At 44.0% G+C, this 22201-nt stretch overlaps 1 protein-coding gene across 1 annotated transcript in view; it reads left to right on the top strand.

Moving 5' to 3' along the window:
• Positions 1–203: 203 nt before the first annotated feature.
• Positions 204–22201, top strand: part of LOC149321439 (cadherin EGF LAG seven-pass G-type receptor 3-like) — a 107047-nt gene continuing 85049 nt past the window's right edge. The window contains exon 1 of the mRNA XM_089521649.1: positions 204–3464. Coding sequence (XP_089377775.1) covers positions 353–3464 — 3112 coding nt within the window. The 5' untranslated portion in view covers positions 204–352. The remainder of the gene's footprint in view (positions 3465–22201) is intronic.

Below are 22201 nucleotides of genomic sequence, written 5' to 3'. Positions count from 1 at the left end.
AGAGGAGCAGCAGCAGATAGAGGAAGGGGAGGAAGAGGGCAGGGAAGAGGAAGAGCAGATAGAGGAAGAAGAGGGAAAGGAGGAGGAAAAGGAAGAAGAAGAGGAGGAGGAGCAGGCAGAGGAGGAAGAGGTAGAGGAGGAGGGGACCCCCCATTCGCCCTCCCCAACCCCCCCAACCCCCTCCTCTTCCTCCTCCTCTTCCCCTTCCGGTTCCCCCCAGGGCCCAAGGTGGGGTCTTGGAGGCAGCAGTGGGGCCTGCCTTCCGATCCCCAGGAGCCCCTTCGCAGCCCCCGGGCCTTCCTTCCTTGGTGGAGGGGGGTCCCCAGGGGAGTCTGCTTGGGTCCGTCGGAGGATGCTGCCAGCGGGGCCCCTGGGCGGGTGCTTGGCCCTGCTGGCCTGCTCCTGGCTGGGGCTGGCTCCCGAGGCAGGGCAGGCAGGCTCTCTTTCAGCACCACTGACTCCGGGGACAGCTCCGCCTGGGCCCCCACTTTCCTCTACCTGGTCTCCTTGGTCCTCGTGCCAAGGCCCCCGGCCCAGGCTTGGGTTTGGCAGGAATTTCCGGAGCCCACCCAAAAAGGCCAGCCCTGCTCCTGGGCTGATGGGTTCCCTCTCTCCCTCTGGTGCCAAGCGGAGGAGGCGAAGGGAAGGACCAGGGCCCCCCTTGCCCAGGACCCGCAGGGCCCCCAACCGGCACCCTGCCTTCGCCCAGTACAACTACCAGGTGCAAGTGGCGGAGAACCAACCCCCAGGGACCCCTGTCATCACCATGGCAGCCCAAGACCCGGACTCTGGGGAGGCTGGGAGGTTGCTGTATTCCATGGACGCCCTGATGAACAGCCGCTCCCTGGAGCTCTTCAGCATCGACGCCCAAAACGGCCTCATCAGCACCACCGAGGCCCTGGACCGGGAGATCATGGAGCTCCACTACTTCCGCGTCACAGCCGTGGACCACGGCCTCCCCCGCCTCTCCTCCACCACCATGGTGGCTGTCACGGTGACTGATCGGAATGACCATGATCCAGTCTTTGAGCAGGGCGAGTACCGGGAGACCATCCGAGAGAACGTGGAGGAAGGCTACCCCATCTTGCAGCTGAGGGCCACCGACGGGGACTCCCCACCCAACGCCAACATCCGCTACCGTTTTGTCAATGAGAGAGCGGCACATGCAGCATTCGAGATCGACCCGCGGTCGGGACTCATCACCACGAGCGGGCCGGTGGACAGGGAGAAGATGGAGAGGTACTCTCTGGTGGTGGAGGCAAACGACCAAGGCAAGGAGCCCGGCCCTCGCTCCGCCACTGTTCGGGTCTACATCACAGTCCTGGATGAGAACGACAATGTCCCACAGTTCAGCGAGAAGCGGTATATCGTCCAAGTCAGAGAGGATATCAGGCCCCACTCGGAAATTCTGAAGGTTACCGCCACCGACTTGGACAAAGATAACAATGCTTTGGTTCATTACAACATCATCAGTGGGAACAGCCGGGGACAGTTTTCCATTGACAGCGTGACCGGAGAAATCCAAGTCGTGGCTCCTTTGGATTTTGAAGTGGAGCGAGAATATGCCCTGAGGATCCGGGCCCAGGATGCGGGGCGGCCTCCTCTGTCCAACAACACGGGCATGGTCAGCGTCCAAGTTGTGGACATCAATGATCACGCCCCCATTTTTGTCAGCACTCCTTTTCAAATATCTGTGTTGGAAAATGCCCCTTTTGGCCACTCGGTGATCCACATCCAGGCTGTGGATGCAGATTATGGAGAGAATGCCCGCCTGGAGTACAAGCTGTCTGGGGTCTCCTCTGACACGCCCTTTGTGGTGAACAGTGCCACCGGATGGATTACTGTAAGTGGCCCCTTGGACCGGGAAACTGTGGAGCACTATTTCTTTGGGGTAGAGGCCCGAGACCATGGCTCCCCCTCTCTGTCAGCTTCTGCTAGTGTCACCATCACTATCATGGATGTGAATGATAATCGGCCTGAATTCACCCAGAAAGAGTATTTCATCCGCCTCAATGAAGATGCTGCTGTGGGGACCAGCGTCCTCAGTGTCACAGCAATCGACAGGGATGTGAACAGTGCCATCAGCTACCAGATAACAGGGGGGAACACACGGAACCGTTTTGCCATTAGTACTCAGGGGGGAGTGGGACTAATCACCCTCTCTTTGCCCCTGGATTACAAACAAGAGAGGCGCTTTGTGCTCACAGTCACAGCCTCTGACCGAACCCTGCATGACAACTGCCATGTCCACGTCAACATTACTGATGCCAACACTCACAGGCCAGTCTTTCAGAGTGCCCATTATTCAGTAAGTGTGAACGAGGACCGTCCTGTAGGAAGCACAGTGGTTGTGATCAGTGCCACCGATGATGACGTTGGGGAGAATGCCCGGATAACCTACTACCTGGAGGACAATATTCCTCAGTTTCGCATTGATGGCAACACTGGTGCCATCACTTTGCAGGCTGAACTGGATTATGAAGACCAGGTGACCTACACTCTGGCCATTACAGCCAAAGATAATGGGATCCCTCAGAAGGCAGACACAACCTATGTTGAAATCATGATCAATGATGTCAACGACAATGCCCCACAGTTTGTTAGTGCTCATTACCAAGGCATCATATCTGAGGACAGCCCTCCCTACACAAGTGTGCTCCAGATCTCAGCCACTGATCGAGATGCCCATGCCAATGGACGAGTGCAGTATACTTTCCAGAATGGAGAGGATGGGGATGGGGATTTCACAATAGAACCCACCTCTGGGATTATTCGCACGGACCGCAGGCTGGACCGGGAGAGCATCCCAGTCTACGAACTGACTGCTTATGCTGTGGACAGAGGGATTCCTCCTCAAAGAACACCTGTACACATTCAAGTCACTGTGCAGGATGTGAATGACAATGCACCTGTTTTCCCGGCTGAGGAGTTTGAGGTCCTAGTGAAGGAAAATAGTATTGTGGGCTCTGTGGTGGCCCAGATAACAGCTGTTGACCCCGATGAGGGACCCAATGCACAGATCATGTACCAGATTGTGGAAGGCAACATCCCAGAGATTTTCCAGATGGACATCTTTTCAGGTGAGCTCACTGCTCTAATTGACTTGGACTATGAGACAAAGTCAGAGTATGTCATCGTTGTCCAGGCCACTTCGGCACCTCTTGTCAGCAGAGCCACAGTCCACATCAAGCTCATTGACCAGAATGATAACAGCCCCATTCTTAAAAATTTCCAGATCCTCTTTAACAACTACATCTCCAACAAATCCAACACCTTCCCTTCGGGGGTTATAGGGAAGATCCCTGCCTATGACCCAGATGTGTCTGACAGACTGTTCTACACTTTTGAACGAGGGAATGAGCTGCACTTGTTGATCATCAATCAGACTAGTGGGGACATCAGGCTGAACCGGAAGCTAGACAACAATCGTTCCTTGGTGGCATCCATGCTGGTGACTGTCACAGGTAAAGATGCTTTCAGTAAATGTGGCAAAGTTGTTTTTCATTGAGTTTTTGTGTCTGAGATTTCTAGTTAGCTTGTGGTAAACCATGTCCAGGTTCTCAGTGTTTGGGGCACCATGCCATGGTGGGGAGGGGGAGAAGGAGAGAGGAGAAACTTGGATAGTAATTATGCTGGTGGATCTTTTATTTATTTTTTCCCAGCTTCCTTTAGGGCGTAATAGCTCAGTGGGCTACCAAAAAGGCAAGATTTGATTGCTTGCTATTATCTCATGGCAGACTCATTTCATAATTTATTAGACAGAGCTGGCTTCCTGCCCTGAAGAGTTTACAATCTAAATTAGATAAAGTGCACACAAAGGAAAGGAGAAAGGATGTAAATTGGTAAGATAAACCTGCTTGTTGCACGGAGAATTCAAACAGGGAAAGGAGAGGCTTTCTGATCCTTTTCCTAGCTTTCTTCTCCATACAATGGTATAATAGGCCAGCAGATATAGAAGGTATTACAACATGGTCTTTGTAGATCCTCTGAGACAGAGACAGTGGAAATACATCAGTTGCAACAAGTGAAGTAACTAGGAGAGTTTGCCTGGATGCAAGATTTCTGCATAGTTGTGGTGATAATTGGATGAGGGGATGGGGAATCCAGAGGAGATGTGTATCCATATGGGGGAAAAAAACCCCTACCAATCCGCCATACTTTCTGTTTTGGGCCAGGCTCCATCGCTGAATTTATGATTTCCCCCAGCCTTTCATTGGATTAGCCAGGAACAGCAGTTTGATTGCCACTATTTGTGCATGGCTCTGGGTTCAGGTGCATTGATTTTGCATGTTTGGCACACCGTAATTCCTTTTGTTTGGACTGGAATCAACCTTGATATGGGATAGAAAATGATGATTTTCTTTCTTCACTTTGACATTACCCCCACGGCGGTCCAGCATGTCTTCCCTGAAAGACATGAAGGCTTTGAAATAGAAAGAAGGACCTACTGTTTATTTATTTTTCAAATAATTCCTATGCCCTCCTTCCTGTCTAGCAAACTCACAGCAGCATACCCTAAAAACCAAGCAATGACTAACAATGACATGTACTGGACCTAAGAGTATCCACGATCCCCTTTAATCTCTGATTAAAGGGAAGTATTAACTGTCCTCTTATATGCAAGCCCTAGTTAAGGGAGGGAGTTTCAGAGGCAGCAACACCATCATGACCACTAAAAAGGATGTTTCCTGTTTGTTACTTTATTGTTTGTTACTGGAGGAACTGTATAGGTAGGAAGGCAGCCATGCAGGTAACTTTATCCTAAACCACCTAGGATGAAAAATCAGTGCACACACACAGAAATGAGTTGTTGTTGTTGTTTCCTGCTTTTCCCCCAAATTGGGACTCAAAGCAGCTTACAATTTAAAAGAATATAATTAAAAACATATAAAAGTGAGAATTGAAATAGATTCAAAAGAAGAATATGCAAACCTATTACCGTTAGCTCAATATGTTTGAGGATCAATTTGATCATAGCCCAAGAGCTGTGAGGGCTCAGCCTTGCAGAGTGTAATGAAGATAATGCCTGTGAGCTTGTGCAGAGTGCCTTTCTCTCATTAAAGAACATCAGGTGCCTGCCTGGCTACGGAAGTAAAGGCTTCTGGAGGTAGAGGACAAGACTTCCTGGCATGCTTCCTGCCCTGGCACCTCAACATTTAAGAATATATTTCTGGACACATACATTAAACGTATATTTGAGTCTATAGATTAGGTACATTTTCTAAGGGTCCCCTCCCTCTTCCTTTCTCTCATTCTTTTGTATATGCCTAATGCAGAGCTTGAAAGGGTTATCTTTTTAAACTCAGTTTCCCAAAATCTCTTACTTAACAGGGCCAGTGGATTTGCTGGTTGCAGGATTCTGGATGTTGTAATATAAAAAGTAACTGTTTCAAATTCTGACATAAGAAATAGTGGGAGTTTTTCCAAAGAAAAGAAAATTTCCTCCCTGCTTGTTGATCTGATGTCACTCTGGGTAGTTGTTAGATGTTGCTCCTGACATTGGTTCTTTCATTGTAAAAGGAAAATGATCTCCAGAGAGACGCTACTGCTACACTGTACAGGGACGTAGCTAGGATTTTGGGAAGGGGGGGGGTCCAGACTAAGTGCCACAATTATAATGGGGCTTGAGTGTGGCGGCGCAGCAGCACACACCATTCATTTTTCTAATGGAAGGGGGGGGGTCCAGACCCCAAGAACCCCCCCCCCCCCCTTGGCTACATCCCTGCACTGTAGAAAGAAAGCAGTTTGACACCACTTTAACTTGCTATGGAATTCTGAGATTTGTACTTTGGTGGGGCACCAGAGCTCTCTGACAGGGAAGGCTAAATATCTCACAAAACTACAAATCCCAGAATTCTCTAGCATTGAGTCCTGGCAGTTAAAGTGGTGTCAGACTGCTTTATTTCTGCAGTGTGGCAGCAGCCAAAGAGTCCCGGGGCACCTTAAAGACTAGCAAGTGTATTTAGAGCATAATTTTTTGTGGACTATAAACCACTTCATCGGGTGTAATAAAAAAGAGGTTACACCATTTGGAGCCTTAGCTGAGCATTTTCAAGCCTCTACTGTCTCAGACTCAAGGTTTTCTCATGCTCTGATTTCATCCAAAATTCTCTTTTTCATTTAATTAATTCAATCAGTCACATTAACATGTATTGTCAGCATTTCTATCTTGGCTCCAATTGCTTCTTTGTCTTTCCTGCCCTCCTAGAATGCAGGGTTTACACAGACTGGAAGCATCAATTTGGCTTCGATTTAATGTTATGTTTGTAATATCAGCTTTTCAATATCCCATGTCCCCCTGCCCCCCCAGCCACTTAGAAACTAGGGGAAAGATCTCCATCCCATCCTATTAGGAAACTGATTCTCCATGACACTCACCTCAGTGTAATATCTCATTTAGCACGAGAGAGTAGATGAACCCTATGTATATGTATGTATATGTAAATATAGGTCTCTAGGAAACTTCCCTAAACTGTAAGGAGATGTCATTTGAATTTTACAGATGGGAATCAGACATAGAGAAGGGGGTTACTAGCACATCTAGCCAAAGGCCATCAAGAAAAACAAATCTATGACAGGGCCTAGAATAAGTAATGTGGTCCAGTCCTAGAGTTTTACTATAAGGCCACCACTCTCATTGCTATCAATAGGAGTGCTTTAAAATGGTGCCAGATACGATGCCAAATAACCTAGCTTTCATTTGTGGAAATGGGTGTGGGAAGTCTCTGTTTGCAGAAGAAGGGAGGGAGAGGAAGAAGAGGATATTGGTGATACATAGGCTTAGTTACCCAGCTGTGTCTAGGGAGGCTTACATTATTCATGCTGTTCTCTGCATCCGTTGCTATTATCTAACCGCCCCCCCCCACACACACACACCATCCAGACTAATTTAGGGAGTGGGCTGGGAAAAGGCTTCCCTGTTTCCTTCGAAACAGGGGGGCACAACAGTGTGTTTGGAGCAGTCTTCCCCGGCTCATTGCTAGATTGGGGTTTCGCAGGGGTTAATTGTAACTGCAGGGCAGGGAGATATAGTATTCAGGCACACAGGCAGGCAGGGAGAGAGATAGAGAGAAAGAACAGCATCCAGCACTGATTACTGGAGAGCTGAGCTGACCTTTTCATGCTTCTGCCAGGTTGTGCTCACACAGGCGCTGCCTCCCTAACATACTTAACCCCACACAAAGGCAGGAAGAAATCACATTTTCAGGTCTTGCATTTAACAGTCTTAGAACAACAAGGCCCTTGAAATGACACGTGGTCCTATTTCCAGTGTGGACGTGAGGAGGGAAAGGGCTAAGCAGGGAGGCGAGGAGAAGCATGGGAATAGGAATTAGGCAAAAGAGCTGTATATTGAAGCTGGGTGGAGGAGGGAGATGAATGGGCAGCTCTCTGTCTTTTGTTGGCTTTGGCCACATTGTCAGAAAAGCTGAGGCCTTTCTGTTAAAAAAAATTAAAAAATTAAAAACCCACATCTCATAGCTGCTTCATTTAATTTTAATTCATATTTACAGCCTGTTTGTTACCAACTTCCTGTGCTAGTATGGTATTGTATAAATAAGGATAGAATCCATGGCTAAAATCAATGCACAATTAGTCAGATCTAGAGAGGGAGGAAGAGAGGGGGCAATATATGAAATGGATCTTAATTGGATGGCAATTCCAGTCTTGTTACTTTAGTCAATATGGAACAGAAATTAACATGGCAGCTTCTGCCTGGAATACACAAAACATACATTTATTTGAAAAGAGCCACAGCGATCTGTATTTTATTTTATTTTAAAAGCAAAACTCAGCAAGAGCTGCTTTCATTCTTACACGATTTTTCATCCCCTGAGCTCAGCAGACACATGGGGAATATGTAGACCTCCACATGTTGGGGTGGATTGTAACTCCCAGTATTCTTCATCATTGACTATGCTGGCTAGGACTGCTGGAAGCTGCAGTACAATAGTATCTGGCAAACTATATGATTACCGCCTCTGATCTCCAAAATAGTGTATTTGACTTAGACCAGGCTTCTCTAAATCTGGGCCCCCAGATTCAGGTCCAAAACACACTGCAAAAATAATCTTGTTTGAGACTGTTTTCACTGACCTGGCTCAGTGTTGGGGAATCCTGGGAATTGCAGTTTATTGTGAGACATTTAGCCTTCTTTGGCAGAGAGCTCTGGTGCCCCAAGGTACCCCAGCACTGAGTTAGGGCAGTGAAAGGGGCCTCAAATTGGATTATTTCTGCAGTGTGTTTTGGTCTACAGTTCCTGCCATCCATAACCATTGGCTGAGTCAATCCCACAAAACTATCTACTTCATATCCATATTCAGGGGACAGCAGTGGGCAAATCCCTCACTCTGACTCTGCTCTGGATACAGACAGCTGTCCATGAGCAACAGCTGGTTCCCCAGAGAAATTGTCCAGGAAATTTTCGGATGAAAAGAGATGTCCAGACTGCTCAGTAAGGGTGAGATGAGCATTTCAGTGTGGATAGGCATCCATACCTCCATCTCCCATTTCCTAAATCACTTTCAGTGGGCAAAAGTTCTACCTAAATGTTGCAGAAAGAAGGTTAACAAGTAAAATAATAGCTATACTGTTATCTTAGTTTGCCAAATTACAGATTCTTTCTTTTCCGAATGTGTAGCTTTGTTAGTCTATAGCAACAAAAACCATAATTTTAAAAACATCCACAAACATTTTAGCATGTGCTTTGTGTGCTATAGCCCAGTTCTTTAGGTGTGTGAATTGTTACTCTGAGTTAAAGATATAAATACAGTACTCAAATTAAGGGGATTCTAGACATTGAAATCAGTGGGAAATGTATATTCCAGAACTGTGTGTGTGTGTGTGTGGCAGGGGAAAGTGAGGTTTATAAGCCAATGCTATCACATGGGCTAGGCTTAATCAAACCAATGATGAATACAATTATCTGTGTCATGCTAATAGGTCTGACTTAAACTTTATGTTACTGTTAGTCAAAATTATTCTTTCCAAAAGGAAGAGAATATGAATAAATTAACATTGTCTCCATGAGTGGGGAGGACAGGCTTCTGCTCAATTTCTTCAATCATTTGTGTGAAAATTCTCATGTCAAAACAACTAGTGATGAGGCGGTAGCTGGTTCCATGGAGACAGAAAGTGCTGCAGATGTCTGCCACTTGGGAAATTAATTCTGGGCCTGCAAAGCTAAATAAGTAGCATGATGGTGGGGTGCATTTTTGCCAGACCAGGGACAAAGCTAGATTCTACAAGGAACGTAAGTGCCACAGAAAACAACAGATTCTGCACTGAGTTTCTTCCACTTCCTCTCAGTACAGCCTAATTCAGTGTACCCAATTTCCTGCCACCATGCTGTGCAGCATACCTGCCCATCCACCCAGTAGCAACCAGTTGAATAACACAGCATGATGAAGTCACTGTGAATAATTTGTACATGAAGTAATGGTTTGGAGGGGAGGCCTCTCAATCATTTATCTACCACTTCTGTTTATCCTAGCCAATGCTACATTGTTGTCTGCCATGAAAAACCCAAGGGACTGTGAAAAGAAACCATCATGCATCTCAAAACACAAAGTAGGCATGGCCCTTGGAGCCAAGGTCTCAGCCTTTCTTCAGGGTATGCATCAGAATTTGGACATGTACACCTGAATTTCACATTTTTCATGCACATCACAGCAGCTTTTGCCATAACACTGGCAAAGTCACACCAAAGGTGATGCAGTTTTGTTATCTGAAGATGCCAGCCACAGATGCTGGCGAAACGTCAGGAAGAAACTCTTCTAGAACATGGCCACATAGCCCAAAAAACCCACAAAAAACTATGGATGCCGGCCATGAAAACCTTCGACTTAGCAGTTTTGTCTGTTTTGTATCTGCCTGGCCTTGGGGCATAACTTCCAGGGAGCAGGCAAAAGCTACATGGCACCCCTGCAGATTTAGGCATAAATGGAACTGCTAGTTCCAACTAGATTAGAGCCAAGGATTCAGGGAACTTGCACAAATCTTATCCTGCAAAGTTCACTATGATTCAGTGGGTTTACTCTAGTTGTAACTCACAATTGGATTTCAGCCTCAGGCTTGAATTTGGAGTACCAGGAAGACCTCTCTCAATTTCAAGAGGAGCAGATATAATAATAATAATAATAATAATAATAATAATAATAATAATAATAATTTTATGTTTCCCCGCCTCTCCCGGTTGGATTGAAGCGGGGTTACAGACTAAATAAAATCACAGTGTATACATTAAAATTCTCCGACTCAATTATTAACATTAAAATCCAGTATGTTAACTACTAATTACAAACAGCAATACAATACTCAATAAAATATAATGGGGAAATAAAGCAACATCTCATTCAAGATATGACTTGTGACAGGCAGCTAATAGAAAAAGAACACAGTTTTCTGCTACCCTTCAATGCCAACCCACTTATAATGGCATCTGTGTCTGTGGAGTGTTGTCCTGAACTGGGAACTTCATATAGATGTGTGTACATGACAGCAGGGAGAATTAGAACAAAATTTAAGCAGTGAGGTAAGTGGGAAATCGGATGTAAGACATTGTTGTTGATGTTGTTGTTGTGCCTTCAAGCCAGTTTCAATTTATGATTACCATAAGACGAATCTATCACAGGGTTTTCTTGGCATGTTTCTTTCAAAGAGATTTGCCGTTCCTTTGAGACTGAAAGAGAGTGTGACTTACCCAAGGTCACCCAGTTGGGTTCCAAAGCCTGGCCTCCGGAATCATAGTCTAATGGTCAAAGCACTATACCACGCTGATTCTCTATATAAGAAATACACAGTGATTATATTTATAATTATATTCAGTTTAGATCATGGGTGAGGAAAATGCAGCCCATTGGCCACATTTGTGGGGGAAAGAGGGGGAGGGTACAGCCCTCCAAGTTCTCCAGGTGACCAGTGTAACCCTTTAACCCCTAATACATGTCCATATCAATTTAGATTATGTAAAATCATTACAGTGACTATTCATAAGGCAGTATTGATAAATATCCAGGTATTGACAACTTAATTAACACCTCTAGTGAGACAGAAACCTGTCATTTTCACTCAGAAAACAGGCAAAAGAACTATGCTCTCTGATGAGTATTAATTCAGAAGTTTCTATTAGGTTCTTCCTTCAAAATTCTTTTTTCAAGTTTGGCCATCTAAGATCAGCAGCAGAATGTCCTAACATAAGAAATGTCCTGGGAGCTGTATGTCCTGCATTGAATGCGAGAGGGCATCATTGACAGATGATTGATTATAGGCCCATACAGACAGGCCAAATTAAAACTGTTTCGGGTCACTTTGGAGGTATGCTGTTTAAATTATACAGGCGTCCTAAGAGGCCAGAAGCCACACCAAAGCCATGCTCTAGTCCTAAGGACTGGACCACAGCTTTGTCACAGCTTCTGGCCTCTTAAGATGCATGCATGAGTTAAACAGCATACCTCCAAAGTGACCTGAAGCAGCTTTATCTTGGCCTGTCTGTAGAGGCCCAATGTCACTTTGGGAAATGAGGAGGTGAATCAACCCTTGATGTTGTCCTTAAGAACAATAGGTTGTTAAGGTTCTGCAGTACTATTGGCTAGGTAAACCAGGCAGAATTGACTGGTTGCAGAATCTAGTTCCTGTGTTTGCATCCCTGTAAAATGTGGCCTGTTCTTACTGGTGAACAAGGTTAATATTAACTGTACAGATGAATAAACTATGGGAGGCCTACCCATCAAGGGTTGTGAGAAGGAAGAATCATAGTCCAGGATGAGCTGAAGATAATTGATGATATACTCCCATGGTTTCAACTAGGTGCCATAGGAGAGAACAACTGAAATCTGTCACTTTCTCTTCTAGATTATTCTTGAAGTAGATTATTCCAGGATAACAGTTTGACCTTACTGATCTTTTTTTTCTCACACAACTGAATGGGTACTATTTCCTCCCAAATACCTGAATATCTTACATTGTGAGTGTCTTTCTGGTGAATCAGAACAGATATAGTTTTGTTACAGGGCTTGGCCACAGACAATGGAATTTATTACATTTTTTGGAGGGTGTAATTTATAATGTGTAAGGGTGAATAGGCTTCTGATATAAGGTCATACTTAATACATCCATCCAGTAGTTACCGTATTTTCCAGCGTATAAGATGACTAGGCATATAAGACGACCCCCAAATTTTCCAGTTAAAATATAGAGTTTGGGATATACTCGCCGTATAAGACTACCCCTCTTCCAACTCACACCAAATAAAAAATTTTAAAAATCATATTTGATTTCAATATGGTAATTTTAATTCAAATGCTTATGACATGCAGGTACTTAGCTGGAAAATCTGTTGTATACAAAGCCTGCTTGGATTGGTCAGCTCCCCCTCCCTGCCCAGCCCTCCCTGTCTCCAAGATTTTCTTCTACTATACTATACAAACGTCCATGCTTCCTGTGGAATTCGTAAACCCTGGAATCCTATACTTGTACAGCACCACCCTTGCTGCTTTCAAACGGTCATCACATATGGAGGGTATGCAGCCACGGCCATTTTGAGCTCCCCTTACCATATGCAGCGACTGCAGATTTTCCAGTCTGGCTCAGAAGTTTCAGTCCTATAAGACGACACCTGGCGTACAAGACGACCCCCGACTTTTGAGAAAATTTTCCTGGGTTAAAAAGTAGTCTTATACGCCAGAAAATACAGTATATAGAGGCATCTAGAAAGTGCATCCAATTTAGTAGGGATAATGGGGTAGAAATCGCTGGAGATCTAAAGCTTCTCCAGTGTTACCTGTCCATTTGTCCAGATCCTAAGGATGCCATTCCTGTATCTCCTGGAGAAGAGAGACTTTTGGAAAATGGAAAAGAGAGAGCATTCAAGGCCAGCTGTGAGAATATAGTTTGATTGAGGTTGCAATGGGTTGCATGTAGCCTCTTATCATTTCAAGGGACCACTCATGCTAAAAATGGAAACTAGGATGAGCTCTTAGACGAAGACTGTCAGAGACCTTTGGATCACATGCAGGATCACAAGGAAGCCCTCTCATAGTCATGAGACCATTGGTTGATCTACAGTACACTGTATATTGACTTTGCCAACTGGGACAGGAATGCAGTGGCTAAGCGATTAAGACGCCAACTCTAACAACTGCAAAGTCAGCAGATCGGCAGTTTGAGACCCAACCACTGCATGTTGGAGTGAGTTCCCAATACTAGTCACCACTTCTGCCAACCTAGCAGTTTGAAAACATGCAAAAGTGCAAGCAAATAAATAATACCACTTAAGTGGGGAGGTAAAGGCTTTCTATGTTCTTCAACATTTAGTCATGCTGGCCACATGACCATGGAGTCATCTTTGACAACGCTGGCTCCCTAGGCTTAGTAACAGAGATGAGCACTGGCCCCTACAGTTCCACACAACTAGACAATCAGGTCAAAGGGGAAACCTTTACCTTTATCTTAACTGGTGGAAGCTTCTCAGAGTTTCAGGCAGGATCCTCACCAATCCCATCCAAAGTGGCTGCAGAATAAACCTGAGACCTTTTGCTTGCAAAGCCTAATATTGTGCAAAATCAATTTCAGGATGGGAACAATGCTCAAATTTAAACTTTAAAACATCTTTGAAAATTTGGAATTCTGGACATGTCTCAGATATCTAGATCCACTGGAATGCACTTGCTGTCCTGCCTTCAGCTTTTAAAAACTCATTGCATATTTCTCCATTGAAGTCAAACAAACCACCAGAGGTCTGAATTCACCTCCTGTTTAGTGCCAGATGTTTCTCTGGAGGGGTCCCATCTTTGGGATTTGCTCCAGTGTAGGTCTGCCAGAGCTTCAGGCTAGTCATTTTCAGGGTGTCATGCAAGCTGCATATTATTTAGGTTAGCTGTTAATTAACAGTTTTGTAGTGTCCTTGGATTGTGTGTTTTAATCTCTGTATTTAAAGTTTCCAAGGCAAGAGGCACTTTAATTAAATTAGTAATAATGCATTGTGAAAGCCCAATTTGACCTGATTTACAAAACCACTTAATTCCCCCACATGAACATCAGGAACTTTGAAGAACTGAGGTGCCTTGCAGAAAAACAAAAGAAAAGAAACAAAACCAAGCAAAGAAGCATTTCCTTCAGAAAGAATTGTTTTTTGTTTTGTTGTTCCTCTTCCTTTCATGTTGTGTAGCACAGCTGGAAGTATATTTACTCAGAAATAAATTTCACTGAGTAGAATGGGTTTTACTCCCCATTAAGTGTGTAGAATTGTGACTTTAGTCCACAAAATGCTCCAGGAAAACATCTAGACATAAAAGATCATTTCTGAAAATCATTGCCCCTTGGTCTTTCTGTGTATGATGTCATTTATGTCTTCTGGACTATTGTGTTTACATTATTTTTATTCACATTATACAGAAGAGAAAATGCCCTTAGATCTGGTTGAGGACAAGCAGAGGGGCTGGAGGAAAGAATCACCCATAATGCTAACATTATTCTGAAGTAGGGCTGAAACATTTCAGTATGACAACCACACACAGTTAAGTGCCCCCTGGAGTGCTTCCATACTAGAAAGCCAATATGGATGGTCCCACGTTAGGGACCAATTAGTTCCATCCACTTGGACAGAAATTCATGACTGTAGCATCCCTTTGTCAGGACCGGAGTGTTATTTTGAGTATTCCACTGGCCCTGGGTAAATCAATTCACAGAGTTGTATAGTTTGCCAGAATTAGAGTGCTGACAGATAAAAATATCAGCCAACCATGTCCACTGTTCTCTCCAAGTCACTGTTGCATGTGAACAGCACAGAAATGAAGTGGTGAGTGCAAATGTGAGGACATGATGCACTCCATAGCTCTTTCCAATTCCCTTTTCCTATGCAATGACTCCTGAACGTGCATTTATGCATCGCTACATATATGACTAAACTAGTGATGGCTAGATGCTACTCATCTCCATATAATATCTATGCATATTCAAATATTTCCTCTCAAGATGTATGGGCTGCATGGGAAAAGTGGTGCTATATTTCTAACCCTATGTGTGGTCTGGCACTGGCACATCCCCCAAATTCACTGGCTACTTTCCAATTTTATTGATTTCCTCTGGTACAGGAAATGACCGTAGCAATTTCACATTCGAGTTTTTAAAGATCTCTTGGAAGGAGTTGGTGACTTAAAAGAAAAAAAAATCAATAAAACTCGAACTTCTTTTTTGTCATCACTATTTGCCTCAATTCCTCAAACTCCCTTACTGGAAATATTATTTCAGGTATAGATGAATGTACTGAAGACAAAAGAAAACAATTCCTTTAGCTTCTCCTTATCTCTTTTAGTTATCTTTTAAACTAAACTTCATGGTAACTTTTGAACCTTTTAACATCTTTAACTATTGTGATCCAGTGGTCTAACTTCTTTTTTAAAAATGTGCTATTTGCCACATGCTGTGAGCCCAGCCACTTGTTGCAAAAACAAAAACAAAAAAACAACAAAAAAAACCCCTTTCTCCTTGGGTACTGTGCTGCTACCGCTTTCCAGGGAAAAGCACATCCTATGCTTGACAGAGCCGTGCTGTCTACAAGTTGCTTGCCAGGTGTCAGAACAAGGTGCTCTGCACCATTTTCATAGATCACATGGCTGGGCACCCTGTTCTGACATCACCAGAAGCAACATTGCCAGCCAGCAAGGCTCTTCTGCCAGGGACCTGTTTTTTTGGTTGACAAGGTAGTCATGGTGGCAGCAGCTCCAAGGAGGACAGGACACTTATGCTGATATGCAGTTGGCCTGGTCAACCATATGGACAGCAAAACAGTTTCACCTCGCTATTGTGCTGGTATGTGTGGCACTCACACAGTGGATCCAGGGCAGCTCCAAAGCAGAATACTGTGGGCTGCACGTAGATTTCTTTTGGGTGATATAGACACATCCATGGATATTGGTATCATCTAGTAGCCTGTTTCTTCTGTGTTTAACTACAAACCTCATAGCAGTTGGGGAAGGGGGAACTATTTGGGCTTCGATGAGCAATTAAGGTCTGTTATCTTCACAAACGTCTTGCTCCTAGCAGATATGAAAGAAGCTAGAACTGTCTTGCTGATATGGACCAACACAGCATCTTGAATATTTGGATACACCTTGTGGTAATGGCAGTGAGGACAATGGTGATGAGCATCTGCACTCCCAGTTTGACCACTAATGCTAAGTATGATTAAGTCTGGGCCCAGCTCTTTCCTTCCTCACTTTTAGCACCAGCATTCATTCAACTGAGATGCTGGCATCTATTCTCAGGGGCAGGCCATCAATTCAGGAGCTGTCTTTCTCTTTCTAAATTCTCAATTCCCCTTTACAGTTCCCCTGGGACAACCAGCCATTATACCACACTGAGCACCTCACGGGCTGAGACCAAGCTCAACTGTAAGGCCCTAATCACTCTTGACGTAGCTTAAGAGACAGCATGAACGGAATATTGTAGTGAGGTGTGTGTATAGCATGAAGGGATGTGTGTAGTTCATAAGAAGAGCTAACCTCTGGATAGGAATGTGATCAAAGGAGCTGACAGTCAGTTCCTTCCCTCTGTCTGTATAACTGAGAACCAATGTGGTGTAGCGGTTTGAGCACTGGACTATGATTGTGGAGATCAGGGTTTGACTCCCTGCTCAGCAGTGGAAGCCCACTAGGTGACCTTGAGTGAGTCACACACTCTCAGCTCAGAAAACCCCAAGATAGGTTCACCTTAAACAACCAATCTGTTTGTGCTGTGCCACTGTAGCATTCAAAGAATAGTAAGGGGCTGCTTGCTTTGCTGTCTATAACACTCACTACTCTGGATGTCTGCATATGGTTGGCAAAATTCATCATAACATGCAAAAGCAACCACTTGCTGTTCCTGGAATCTTGCTCCCTCCTCCCATTTTTTCTAAAAAAATAAATAAATAACAGCTACATGTTGAGGAAAAATCTGAGGAATACATGAATATTCACCAGCGTCTAGCCCTTCATCGGTTGCCAGGGCCTGCATTTATTCAGAATGGCTGAGGCTCTCTGATTAAAATTATTCCTGGGGGGGTTTGATGTTTCCAGCCAGCTTGGGCTTTCTTTGTGTGTAGATTGAAAGGTTGGGCAGGGCAGAAGGGTCATTCTCTTAACCATCTGCTTCTCTTTAATGTAGAACAGATTGCAAGTCTGGGCAAAAGGCCTGAGCTACAGCCAGGGTCATTCTGCAAATATTATTCATAATGTAATGCAGACAGTGGGGACACCTTTATAGTAGGTTTCTCTAGGTGAGCATGCACACAGCTGTGTGTGTTACACATACACCACCCTGTTTACATGCATTGGTTTTGGTGATACATTGCCCTCATGATTTGGAGTGAATATTTAAGGGATACCCATTTGTTCTGGTAAGCATAAGGGGAGGCAAATCAGTAAGGAGAATTTGTCACTCTTTTAATCCCAGTCAGTTTTGCTCAGTCGTGAATGCATGGTAAATCAAATTGCCACATTGCAGGACATTACAGGCAGGCTAAAAGGAGTTGTTTTTCCCTAGTAGCCATTTTCTCCTTAGTGAATATTATTTATTCACTCAGTGATTCTGTAAGATGTTACTGCCATGCCACTGCAATCTAATATTTTTTCTGGTTGCCCTTCTTTCTTCTAAAGGCTAGTCTATGGTGATTTTGTTGACATTGCCCTGACATACAGAACCAACCTGCCTAAAGTGAATTATCAAGGGCTTCTCTTTTCTATTTGTTCTTTAGTTAATCACTTCCTGGTAGCTTCCAGCAACAACTGGCTATTTAATTAGTTGTTTCCTGTTTTCATTTGTTACATTTATAGCCTGCTTTGCCACATAAGCATGTGTTAGCTAACCATAATATCTCCAATAAAAAAGAGACTGGAAATAGATAGTATTACAATAAAATAAGTGACAGACAGAAATGACAGTCTCTGATTTCTATTTGCTAAGCACTTTCCTGTTTCATACTGCCACATTTCAATTCCACTTCCCACTGATTATGGACAAACAGTATCTCCACAGATTAAGAGGCCCAGTTTGCCAGCAGCCATTATCTATTTGTTGGGCAACTTTGTAATGCAGTAAATTACCACTCAATGTGTTACTGTGAGAGCCAGTATGATGCAGTGGTTTAAGTATTGGACTATGACTCTGGAGGCCAAGGTTCGAATCCCCACAGCCATTGAAAACCTCTCACATTCTCTCAGCCTCAAGGTGAGGCAACAGCAAATCTTGCCAAGAAAATTCATTGATAGGCTTGCCTTAGGATTGCTATATGCTGGAAATGACTTGAAGGCACACATCATCATAATCAACAACACTATTACTATAACTATCCTTTTAATCTTATATAACTCTTGATAGTTTCAGCGAGGCTCATGCATGACAATATCCTGGTGAATTATGCCCTGTGGATTGGAGCTTTTCTGCATTAGACACATCCAAATTTTACTGCCTGAAATGCTTAAATCACCCTGCAGCATACACTGCTTTACAGAATACTTTACAAGATTGTTATTACAGAACTCTGTATGGGGAGGTGAGATTGTACTATATTGTAACATCACCATACAAAGCCATGTATCGGTCTAATTGTTCCTACAGCACAGTCTTCTCTTTCTGTGTAGTGGCAGATCTTCAAACCCAAGCAGGTGATTGCCCCAACCTAACTATCCAGGCTTCTTCAATTGGCCATGCCAAGTTGGAAAGTGGAAGTTTCCCCATGCAAAACATTTGCTGTTTCCCCTAGTCATGGCCTGACCTTAAGCATGTATCCCTTGCTCATTTATATACACTCCTAGAAGCTATCCCTGGACTGTTCAGCTGGACATATGGTCCCCAAGTCACTCTGGTACCTGTGACCTGCAGGGGCAAATCAATCTCTAGTATTGATAAGCAGTGGAGTGGGGACTGCAGTCCTTCCCACATCCCCAGGAACAGTGATTGTGGGAAGTAGTGGGGGAATGAGTCAGCCGGGCCCTGGGGACAGCTGTCTTACAGAAAGGCCACATACAGGATCAGAGGTGACTGTGGAGGAGCATTGGGTAAGACGCAGAGTGAAACCAGGGAAAAGTAAACCTTCTTTGTTCCTCAGGAGCTGAGAAATATAAAGAGGCTTTAGCTGTTGCATCAGTACAGATAAAAGATGCTTGTTGCCCTCCTTCTTGGTGTAAAATATAAAGACAGAAGTTGAGCATCACTCCCATTTTCCTGGCTGAGTGGATAGTTTCAAAGGCCATGGTGCTGTAACAGTCAGGAAGGCTAAGGAGGCCTCTGCCTCATTAGTGTCTGTTTTGGAGATTGTTGGGAAGCCAATGTGTAATAGTGGTTTGAGTGTTGAACAATGACTTTGGAGACCAGGATTTGATTCCCAACTCAGCCATGAAATCCACTGAGTGACCTTGGGCAAGTCACATGCTCTCAACCTCAGGGGAGTTCAATGGCAAACCTCCTCTGAACTAATCGGAAACAATTTGAAGGCATAACACAACAACATATAAGACACTGTGAGCTACTTGAAGGAGGGATGGCTTACAAATCTATTGCCCATATGTCTCATTGTAGGAGAACAAGGCCCAACTGCTCCCTTCAACCATTACACTGGAATGTGAGGAGCAGGTATGATTGTCCCTTGTATATCTCTTGTCGGGGCTTCTCTTTAGTCACTCTTTTCCTAGTTCTAAGGAAGAATATGCAAGGAAAGCCACTAGTTTCAGTACCATGGATAGCTCCAAGTGAGTCTTCCACTCTGACAAGGGGATTTGCTGCTGTAATTCTCAGGATTGTTGTTTAAAAATTATTCAAATGACATTTCTGTTGTCCTGAACTATTTCCTGATAATGCCTGAAACTCTCAAGTGGGTTTCTTCTTAATTTCAACTTCTCAAAACAAAACAAAACAAAACAAAACAAAACAAAAGGCTCCACCTCTCCTCCTCTTTTCTTTATTTTTTTTCCTAAGAGTTGTAATGCATCAGTGAAAGGGCACTTTTCCACTATAGTACTACAACAAGTGTATGCAAGTAACATTGTTAAGTGATGTTATGAATTGCGAGTACAATAAATAAAAATAAATAAATATTAAAAAGGATCAAAATACACAAAAATATGTAAAACAAGTTAACACAATACATTAATAAGGATCAACCAATCATGAATTAAGCATGCTATTTATGAACATGTATAATTATTTCCATTTGGACACTTTGGGGGAGGCATATGAACTGCATACTACATTCTGTATTCCATTCCTTAATCTTGAGGTGATCCTCTCCTTTGCAGGGCAGCAAACAGCAAGGAAGAACACATGCCAATAACAAACCGGCATAAAGGATGCCTAATTTCTTTTCATTTTTAATCAGAACCCCTCTCCCAAAACATCCTATTTCCATCTTAAATTCCTCCCAGAAGTTCTGCTTGCCAGTCTCCTGCTCAAGTGATAGTAGGGTACCCTGCTAGTCTGAGTGATTATACTATACTTCAGATGCCTAATCTTTGATTGTGGGCTGACACCAGACATCTACTAGGGATGGTAGAGGGTTTCCTCTCTGACTTGTATTGTTCCTGGATTTGTTTTCATATGCTTGTTTTAGATAAAATGGAAAAAGGAGAAATGCAGTCTTACAATTCAGACTGAACAAGGTATCATAGATGTGTGTATGGAGGGGTGGTATTGGCAAAGAGAGAGTAAACAGCAAACACCATTTCCCCACTTCTAAACAACAGTACAATAGTATACAGTGTATCTAGAATAAGCAGTCAAAACTATATTAAGCCATCAAAAAGCAGAGGGGAAGCAAGTATGGGATGGTGATGACACGGGCTGTAGCCCATACTGTCAGAGGGAGGGAAGGCAAGCAGACCAGCTAATTCACCCCTTCTTCCTTCCCTCCTCATAACTGCCACTGAGTGAACATCTTTCTTCCCTAGCTGCCCGCAGGAAACAGCCCTTCAACCTCTGAAGCTGAATTACTGCCCTAGTTAACTCTCTGCAATGGATAGTGTATTGAAAAACTAAATACTGTAAAGCAAAACGAGTCAGACAGTATATGTGAAAGAAGCTACCTACCCATATGAGCTTGCCTGGGTCCCTCTTCCATCCTCATATAGACATTTGGTGAGGACACTGGAGAGGAACTTTTGGTATTTGATTCTAGGCTGTGGAACTCCCTTCCAGTGGGGACTAGGCTACCCCGTCTCTGGGATTGGATTCCTGGCATCTGGAGTTTAAAGAAGGGGTAGAATTCTCATCCAGAGAGCTCTAGTGCCTCCTTAAACTACATATCCCTGGATTCCACAGGATGCAGCCATGGCACTTAAAAGGGAACAATATTGCTATAACTGTATAGTGTGAAAGGGTCTCAGGAGATATACTTTCACCCTTTATTGTTAATAGAAAAGGGTGTCTGGGGAGTTTAGAGGGATTGAAGACCAACAAACAAACAAACAACCTAGAGAGGAGCTGCATGAGGGCAACAGGATCATATTTGCCCACTGGTACAGAGAGAATAACATTTTTCTCCATTTTGGCATGTCAGGAGGATGCTGGTGCAGACACACAGAGACCCTACCATCCTTATTCCTGAGGCAAAAAGGAGATGTCTTTCCTAAAGAATTCAGGATGAAGAGCAGCATTTTCTGCCTTGCTCCCTTGGGAGAGAATGCAAAGGGAGAGAATGCAAAAGAGCAAGATGCTTCTCTTGTTCTCCCCACCTCCATTGTGAATCCCTCCCTCCAGCGTATTTTCCAGGAGATTGGTTCCCTTTTTATTGCATTGTGCCTCTGTTTACTCCCTCAGTTTCTCTGCCTTGCCTCCCCCCCTCCCCTTTCACTCTGTTGCAGTCTTATCTCCTGCACAGCAGGGCCATCAGTGCTGGTACCTGAGGCTTCCTCTGGAATCTTGAAGGGCTGCCAAGAAAAATATCCCCATTTAAAAGACCAGAAAGGCAGTGGCAGTTGGTGGAATCAAGAGATAGTTGAGTCATTAAATCCTCCTGAGCTGTAAACTTCAAATAAGAACAAGGAAAATCAAAGAATGTGTGTCTGGGTATAGCGGCTGCACAAGGAGAAAGACACAATCAAACCTGAACCACGGGGAGTGTGCTGTGTGGCAAGATCATGTTGGATTCCCAGCAATTAAAAAAAATATAACCACATTTCTTTCTTGAGAGAAAGTTTCCAGCTTGAGCTTCAAATAATGTAAGACTAGGATG

Source organism: Sceloporus occidentalis, unplaced genomic scaffold, assembly GCF_023333645.1.
Source record: "Sceloporus occidentalis isolate IW3139 unplaced genomic scaffold, rSceOcc1.0.p SCAF_1, whole genome shotgun sequence".
NCBI lineage: Eukaryota > Metazoa > Chordata > Lepidosauria > Squamata > Phrynosomatidae > Sceloporus > Sceloporus occidentalis.
Note: the sequence above shows the minus strand (reverse complement) of the source record. Positions and strands in the feature narration are given on the sequence as shown.